The 9,594-nt window shown below is 39.8% G+C and overlaps 1 protein-coding gene across 1 annotated transcript in view; it reads left to right on the top strand.

Annotated features, from left to right (window-relative positions):
- Positions 1-1,457: 1,457 nt before the first annotated feature.
- Positions 1,458-9,594, top strand: part of LOC119731530 (ephrin type-A receptor 8-like) — a 33,227-nt gene continuing 25,090 nt past the window's right edge. The window contains exons 1-2 of the mRNA XM_038204704.1: positions 1,458-1,580; positions 9,091-9,411. Of these exons, the coding sequence (XP_038060632.1) occupies positions 9,123-9,411 (289 nt within the window). The 5' untranslated portion in view covers positions 1,458-1,580; positions 9,091-9,122. The remainder of the gene's footprint in view (positions 1,581-9,090; positions 9,412-9,594) is intronic.

Raw genomic sequence — 9,594 nt, 5'->3', positions numbered from 1 at the left:
AAACTTGCGAATGCACATTTTAAATATGCTCGACTCATTAAGGTGTATTTGGGTTAATTTATATTATTAGTACAGTTGTAGCATTACTGGTACATGTATACAGGAGACTATATTTTTAATGGGTTCTGTGGCATTATGATTACCATATTTTACAGACACAGAAGTTCAAGGAGAGTGCAGGACATGTAGTTTAGTCATCACAATTGCCTTGTTTTTCTGTAATTGTCATTAGACCATGTGGCGTTGTGTGACTAGCGTTGCGGAACTTCTTTTTTTTTTTTCATGAGCTTTCCTTATGAGCAGAGGTTTGCGTGCAGTTTATGCAGTACTGCAGAGAGTGATAAACGTAGGCCGTCATTTCGTTGAAGTTTTAGTTGGGTCTCTTTTGTAGAAGCCTGTGTGGAACAATTAAAGGGAATATACATCATTTGCTTTTGCTGTAATTTTGAGAAATGGATGGAATTGGGGGGTTGGAAATATATAGCAAATATAGTTACACTGACTTTTTTGAGGTTTTGGGTTCGAAAATGCTATAAAAACCAAGAAAAACAATCATTTTCCTGTAGTCTGGTTCCCTGACTCCATTTAAGAAGAAACAGAGCAGTTTACATACATTGGGGAATTGTAAGGTCAGGGAACCAGTCTAGCTGGCTTGTACCCGTTCATACATGTAGGTGTGTAATCGATTGCAAACAAGTGCGATGGTCAACTGGGGCCAGTATTTGAAAAAAAAGCCAGTTTTTTCCAACGCTGGTCGGCCGGTCAGCGTTGGAAATTGATACAAAAATACCACTTTTCTTGAAAATGACAGTATACCAGGTGCCATGATTTTACAGGATGCTTTACACTGTCATTCACTAACAGTAACAGTCCAGCAAGGTATTTCAAAATGATTTGGTAGTTTTATTTTTTGATGTTTGCAAATGTTGTATTTTCCCTTTAAGGGATGTGAATTGATACAAGATGGACGGGTGCCACCCTTGATGAACATGATATCATGGAGATAACCATTGCAAGGATTTGATTAAAAAGCACTTGTCAAAATACCTACCAACCAAAGTGTACAAATAGGGATTGCAGCAAAATTAAGTGAATGAGAGACACCTGAAATTTCTGTTAATTAATTGTTCTTTATGAAGAACCTTTTTAGCCATTCCCCCTGTTATTTTTGAATATTGTGAGCAGTAACGTTTCCTTTTCTCTTACCAACATCTGTGCATGCATTGGTGCATTCAGTGTGTGGAAAAATAAATGGTTGGACAAAAGGTGACAACAGAGGGCGCTATTCACAATTAATGTGGAGTATAAAGCTCCAGAAAGCTGAGAAATGTGATGAGATTTTTTTCACCTGAACATTCATGTAATTCAGGTATTCCGACAAAATTCTAAATTTGTGTTTTTTCTTTTTGTTTTGTTTCTTACAGCATGCATTGTGGGGACTTACAAAGCCGGCGTCGGACCCGATCGTTGCAGTCCGTGCCCAGCCAAGAGCCATGCGGACCACAATTCCACCCGGCAGTGCACCTGCATACCAAACTTTTTCCGTTTGGCCGAGGAAGGACCCGAAGTCGCTTGCACCGGTAGGTATCCCCACTCACAAGAGGGGCGGGGCTAGAGATGAAGTGTGGGGGGTTCAATTCAGAATCTTAGGCATCAAGTATAATACTTTGTTACAGAAAAAATGTTCGTTATGGATTTATTGCGGCAAGACAATGTAGTGAACGACCGAGATAAATACACTGTGTGTGTTTCAGTTTCATTAGGAAACATTTTTGCCTTAAAATTTTGTTATGCAAAATGTCACTATGCTGAGGCAAGTTTTGCACAGTGTATTGTGTGTACAACTCTGATTGGGTTGAAACTTGGTATGTACATAGATAGGGACGTGGTATAGGCAAAGTGTGTTCATTGTAAGAGATTTTCTTTTTTTCCTCTGTGTATGGCTGTTTTTATGCATTCTTAAAAACGGATCTCTATAAGCTTACACTCGGATGCAGAGTAGAGATTTTGAGTAATTTGTTGTCTTGTTCACTTCTCTCATTCTCTCTCATGGCATGTGTTCTAGAAGTCACAATTAAGAGCTTTTGAACTTGGGGCCAGTAAATTAGGGCAAAGTTGTATCATCTAAGAATACTGAGGAGGGTGGATGGAGTGCGTGCAGAGTGGTGTCTTACTTTCCAGCCAACAAATATGCCAACATGCCAACTGAAAAATGTTCCTGTTTTCCCCCCGAATTTTCATGAGCTTACACACACCACTGGATCATCCCACAGGATCCACAGTGATAAACGGTGTGAGGATATTTAAAAGACTAGTTGTCTCTTCCAAGTTTTGACGACATTTCAAATATAGATGGTCTGCAAGTTGAATGTGCATTGTGTCTACATGTACACACACATACACAATGAATCATGCCAAAAAATTCTCCACCCCAAAAATGCACTCTTGGGATACCCCTTAATAGCCCCGCTGACAGACAAGACAAGCAGGTGTGCTGGCGAACCAGATTGACCTCTCGTGACCCGGGTTGACCCGGGGTCAGGGGTCAATCCCTACAAAGCACCCTCCCCGAGTGGTGTCACAAAGGCTCGGAAATGCAGTCATGTCGGAAGCAATTATTGGGATTTCAAAACCCAAGAGCAAAGGTTGGAGGGTGGAGCTTTCTTAAAGACGTTCAGAACGTTTTTTTGCAAAGTTTTTGTAAAATCCTTTGTGACAATCGTTTGTGCCAATTTAACAAATTCAGACACTTGCTTAACACAGAAATTAATTCAGTTTTGCAGAAACTTCTGACAGCAATCAGAAAAAGTAAATATTTTCAACTTTTTGTTTTAACACAAAAAAAAGAAGAAAAGTTGAACGGGTTTCAAAGCCTGAAACAAAAACACAGGAACAGAGTTTTCAAAACCTGTTTCATGTCATTTTGTATGTTATTTCCACCAGAATGGATTGAAAATACACCAAATCCAAGTCACATTAAACATTAATTTACTTTTCCCATTTGGAAATTAGACTGAGAAATTAACACAAAAACACCAAATGTTAAACCCCAAAAAAGACATTTCCTTTTTATAGGGAAACAGGATCAGAATTAATTTCTGGAAACTGAAAGAATGGCATCTCCGAGTCCACCTGTTTCAACAACAGATGCAGGGAAAGAAAAATAACCCTGCTTTGGTCCATCGCTATCGCAGATCTCTTGGCAAACATTTATTCTCCTCTTGGGTAGCAGACTTAGAGTGGACTCCCCTAATGGCGCGATGACGTGCCTCGCGTACTGACACTACGTTAAAGGGAGAAGGGGGGGGGGGAGAATTCAAGTTGGTGAAAAGTTCAGGTGGGTGGAATATTATAGGACGGGCAGATCATCCCTTATACACTTTTGAAAATATCGTCGTGTCAGTGCAAGAAGGTCGTAACTCCATTCTGCAACAAAGTCGTATGATCTCGCACGAATACGCTCCGTGCAACAAGGTCGTTGTGTGTACATCCGGGTTATTTTAAGTGAGATACGACCTTTTGCCATTCTGAAACTTGTGTTTTACATATGGCATATTTTAGGAGATACGACCTTGTTGCACGGACAGGATGATATTGTCCATTTGCCACAGTTTTGTGAGAGAAAAATATTCGGCAGAGAAAACCTTTTAATTCTTGGAGATCGATAGTTAAACTGTAGGGGATGATGTAAGAAAACTGTACCATATTAAGAAATAGTGGGTACCAGCCAGTCAACAATTGACATTGTTTTCAGCAGGCTTCTTTATTATGCTTAGCTAGACCTTTCTGTGTATGTTTTAGACCCATGTACATAACTTAAAATTCACAGAAGGAACATCATTGCTTAGTTTTTTAGAACAACCAAAAAGTTGACCAATTTCTAGTGTTGTTTTCACACAAAAGTATCTGGGTTATTGGCATCATACTGTTGATGTTCTGGGAAAAAAAACCTCCTGTTTTCAAGCAACTTAGAATTGTACAATAAAATGTTGATGAAATTTTAACAAAGAAGGGTGTCCAAATAGAAGCATCTCAAATCAAATACATGTCAACTCAAATTGTCCGACAACCCCATCCCCCCTCAAAAACACCCCCCCCCCAAAAAAAAAAACACCACCAAAAAAGAACCTTTAAAAATCACAAGAGATTTCAAAAATCGCGTGACTTTTATTAGGTGCAGATTGAATACCATCTGTTATGAGAAGTCTTTGTTTAAATATCATCAACATTTATTGTATGATTTTTACTTGCTTGGGGTGGAGCTATATTTCTTGTCCTCACAACACCGAGGTATCTGTTTAGTGCAATTTTTGACAGACTTATTAGCCAACTTCTCTGTCCGCAAATAGTTCAGCTCGGGACAACGATTTAATAAAAATCCTGGACTCGGAAAATTTACAGCCACACAGCTGGTGTGTATTAGTCAGAGGCAGAAAATATAAAAACAACCAAAAAATAACTGGTAATCAAAAGAAATTGCCAGACAGTTACCTACATTCAGTTGGGAAAGGGTACCGGTGGATTCTAAATCATCGGGACCGAGGTGTGAGTTTTTGTTCCGCCCCAGGGAATAATAACGGCGAGGTAGACCCCTTCATCTTCGGCCCTGTTTATGAGAAGAGCCCCAAGTTCAATGTCTTATGGTTTTGTTTTCAGTCCTTGATTCAGGAGAAATTTGGTCAGGCTGTTCTTGATGTTGTACAGGCCCTACTTTTTTTTAAGGCACCGACTTGGGAGCCTTTGGGAGTATATCTCCACAGGTCTGCCCAAAAAAAAAACCTGTCCAAAATTGAATTACAACAAAACTAGCGAGCGGCAAGCAATTGAAAATTGAGATGCGAGAGAAATGTGTTGACGCTACATAATCATTTTTTGTTTTATTGTTTGGGGCGTTAATTTAATTTTGATTTAATTTATATATCTGGAGAAGCTCGTAAAAACTGGACAATTTTGATAAACCGTGACACGATCAGGTGGCACGGTCGTAAATAATGAACTTGACTCGCCGCATTGTTCAAATGCTAAAATATGGCTTAATTTACAATGAGTCGGATCAATAAAACCCAAAGAACAGAACGAATCGAATAAAGTCGGCCGACAATCCTAAAATTCTTTCATGCTAGTTGTAAAAAAGACTCGCACATTCCTAGCCATTAGTGCATTCTGAGTATGTCAAGTTCAGTTGGATTTTATGTTCTCACAGTTTCCTGATTGAAAAAGTTGAATGTCTTGTCCGAATCTTTTCTCATCCAGTTTATAATTCTCCTTGCAGTTTGGACCAAGTTTGCTCTGGATTAAAAGAAAAAGGAGCTACAGATATTTTGGGAATAACGTTACAAAACAATTACAAACCAGGAAGACTTAATACAAAACATAGCCTTAATATCTGTACTTTCTTTGGAAGTAGATTTAAACTAGAAGCAATGAGACTAATGGCAGTTTAAAAACAGGCGTGCACCTTTTCCTGTGATCAGCTGATTTCCTCGTTTTTAACGTCACACTTATGCCATTAAAGGACAAACATTGTAAAAAGTCTTTTAAAGCTTGAAATTTCCTCTTTCTTTGGTCACTTCCCAGTTGCATGCCTGTTGGAAGAGTTTGTGAGGTTATACTCTACTTGAGACATGGTTTTTTGTTTTCCTGAAAGCCTTTTTCCCCCAATTCTTACTGAGAATGTTGGATAATGCTGACTGAGAATTTCTGAAGTGCAGCACCCAGTTTTTCTATTTCAACCCTAACCCCTAGTCCATTTTTGCTAGGAACCATCCTCAATCCTCCAAAATTGTGCACTTTTGTTCAAAAATGAAGGATACCCAGCGCCTCAATCCATCAAAATCGTCAGACAGTCCTGCCTCAGAAAATGCATTCATCCTCAATCCTCCAAAATCATCCTTCTCTTCAAACACCATTCATCCTCAATCCTCTAAACTCCTCGTGCTTTAACACCATTATTATCCTCAATCCTCCAAAATCCTCCAAAATCCTCATGTTTCTCAAACACCATTCATCCTCAGTCCTCCTTTTGAGGTGGGCTAGGGTTTTTATGCCAGTCATTTCTGGTTTGGGAGTATTGTGGGTGGATAAAGGGGGAGGAAGTTGGTAAAAACTACATGTGGGCATCCGGGTTGAAGTTATCCAGATCTGACTGTTCAATTTCAGGGTTTTTTTGGGGGGGGGGGAGGGGCATGAGTACTTATTGCTTTTGTGGTTATGATTAGTGAATTATGACAACTAACAGATGCTTATGAAATGGACAAAAGGGATTCAAAAATGCTGACAGGGGAAAGATCTGAGAGCTGGTTTATTTCAAGTTGGGGAGCTTTTTGAAGTTCTCAAATATGGATTTTTTCCTGTCCATTATTCCCTTTATCTTTTCCCATTTACATACGTTTGCAGCGCTGTGCATTTTTGGTCTGGCCTTTCAGAGTAATATTCATAAAAACTTATTCCTCTTGCCTTTTGTGGTTATGCTGTTTTCTTTGAGATGAGAGTTATAGGATTTAGAGTGATCTATGAGTAGATTCATACTTAGCCTGATAGGTTCATTTGACTTTCAGAACATCAGAAACAAGGCTACTAAACTCCACTAACATTATGGTTCCATGTGAAATTCATGAGTAGAGATTTGGTTTTGTCTAGATCATAGTGTAGATAGATATTAAAGCTATGAACACAGAATTGTTGTTTTTTAGCACCGTTAGCCAAATGTCCGCCTGTGTTAATAAAGCCTACAACAATTTTTTTTAATGAGTTTTCTTTTTCAAAAATTGGTTTACATAAATTTGATAGGATTGGCACATCTACCAATCTATCTCTTCCCCTCCCCCAATCAGGAAAAAAAAACCCTTAAAGTCTTGTCATATTTGCACTAACTGGAAACACGAATATTTGTTCACCGGAACACTTGCTACGCAACCTACCTTTCTAGTGAATCTAACAGTGAATCCCTCCTCCTCCCCAAAAAGTGCTGCTATTTTTGGGAGCTCTTCAACTTCGTTGCAATCACATTACTTTACCTACTGCACTACTCAAGCTCTTACTGTGTTTGCCTCCACTGAATTCTTCACTGCATTACAGGGGAAACAGGAGGCGATTTTTTTTTGGGGGGGGGGGATGCCGCACACACAGAGATGGACTAAGGATATCGATAATGGATCTATATATGGCGGTCAGCTGCCAGTCAAATGTTGGAACTGGATTTGTTTCTTCATTCAGTTAAAAAAAATAGAATATTATCTGAAATAACCCATTTGCTTGAAGATGGGCCTCTTTGATATATATGCTTTTAGGAAGATCAATATCTACAAGGCACAGATACGAGTGCAATAGTTTTAGTGTTGCTGTTTTAAAGTGGACAGTTTGAGAGTGTTTAAATGTATGTATTTTGTTCATTTGCTACCTTGAATTATGTCGTCAAAGAAAATTATTGTACCTTTGTTAGTAAGGGTCAGGGTTATATATTAAGAATACAATACACATTTTCGCTCATTTTTTAAACACAGAAATGTTGAAATACAACAGTGTCATGATATACAAATTAATAAAGAGAAAATAATTTCATGAAATGATAACTTCAAAGATAAAAACAGAACTGCTCTGAAAAGATAGCCCCAGCATTTAATCTATTCCCTGGATGAGGGGATAATTTTTTGAAGATGTAGAATTTTCTTGTCTTAAGTGGCCAGTTTACTACAAAACTATCCTGATCACAAATCTTAGTATGGAACTGCATTTGGCACATTTTAAGGAATGGCAAAACACCCCGAGGCCACACATTTATTTCAAGGAAACTCACTCTCAAATTGAACCCTGTCATGGGCCAACAAGAAACTATTTTCATCACTCTCAGGTCCCAGTCCCCCCCCCCTCCAAACACCAAATACGCCTCAAGTTTCTACCCCAACACCACTCTCTGTAACTGAAGCCGATAGTGCACAAATTCCGGCTACATTAGAGCGAGGGTAAACACACCTAAATTGGGTATACACCTCGGTTCAGTGAAGATTGTGGCGTGGGAACTTTCTTCTACTTCAAGAAAAAAGACTCACACATCTGGAAGATTTGTTAGTATTTCGCTTTGGAAACTTCAATTTCTTTTTTTTGGAGAAAGTTTTGTTTTTTTGTGTTGCCAAGTGTAATATAAAATTGTTAGTGTTCTCCTGAAAGTTTGGTTTTCTAAATACCCAAGTTCAACTAGAATTTATTAATAACAAACAAGTTAATCTTCTGATTAGCTAATCTGTACCTTGGTCTTTTCTTATTCAGCAAACCACCCATGCAACATCTCATCACATTGTTGTCTGCTCAACTTATTGTTTATTCGTTCATCTGAATGCTGTTCATTTTGATAAGTGAGAGTTTACCCAACCTTCCCAAATCCTCCAAAACCATCTTTGCAAAATGGAGGATTTTGTAGGATTGAGGCTATTAAGGCAAAAATGTGTGGCTGATTTTGGAGGATGTACTGTGTCAAGGATTTGGGCAAGACCTTGTGTTGTTTATGCTCAGCCATGCATGAATTTAGGCCTGGTTTATACTTGAAATCCTCCGTACTGCTCCATGATGTCACTGGCTCTGCCTCAACATATTGACAGTGATTGCTGGAGGATTTTGCAGGATTGAGGCAGTGGTCGCCCTTCCAAGGACCACATTCAAGAAATAACGGAACATTTTCGAGGATTGAGGCTGTATGCAATTTTGACATGGAGGCAGTTGGAGGATTTTGCAGGATTGAGGATGCATCCTAGCAAAGATCCTTAGGGAGTTAGGGTTAATCCAGTTTATCAGCTTAGTCCCAATCTTACATCTTTCTTGGGCCTCCACCATATAAGTACCCAAGTCTTACAAATCCCAACACACAACCCTCTCTAATCTTCTGTTAATCCCGACATCTTAAATCTCATTAATCCAAGACCTAACAGCTGCCAAAGATGCCCGGGCTACAATGGACAAATTCGTTCCTTAATATCAACTTTCTTCTGTTTTCCTCTCTTATGCTTGCATGTTTGAACCGTTTTAATCCAAGTCCATTACCCCCGATCTTCTGAATCCCATGTTAATCCTGATCTTCTTTTAATCGCTTTAATCCAGGTCCCCCTTCGGCCGCAAGAGACGCCCAGGCCATGGTGGACAACAAGTCCTCGGTGGTCACGCTGACATGGAAGCCGCCGGCCAAAAACGGCGGCCGGAATGACCTGAAGTACTGGGTGGACTGCCCGCTCTGTCCGCCGGACACGGAATACTCGCCCCGCCAGCGCGACCTGCCCGGCCTGGAGGTCAACGTCAGTCGCCTGGCCTCGCACACGACCTACGAGTTTTTCATCTACGCCGAGAACGGCGTGTCCGAGCAGAGCATCGCAGCCGGCACAAAACAGGAGAGCGTTTTGGTCAACGCCACCACCTTTTCATCAGGTAACTGGTCATTTTACTTTTGGTCTTGGATCCAAAGGGGAGTAAGGCTGGGGAAGTTGTGTATATCTCACCTTTCGCCTCTGTGCACCTGGTTCGAATCCCATTCAGTGAGTTCTCAGTCCCTCAGTGCTTCTGTAGATTTTGTCTGGAATAAACTAATATTCAACAGCTTTAACCCCACCT

Source organism: Patiria miniata, unplaced genomic scaffold (genome assembly GCF_015706575.1).
Source record: "Patiria miniata isolate m_02_andy unplaced genomic scaffold, ASM1570657v1 HiC_scaffold_24, whole genome shotgun sequence".
NCBI classification, from domain to species: Eukaryota; Metazoa; Echinodermata; class Asteroidea; order Valvatida; family Asterinidae; genus Patiria; species Patiria miniata.
This window is presented reverse-complemented; position numbering and strand designations above follow the sequence as displayed.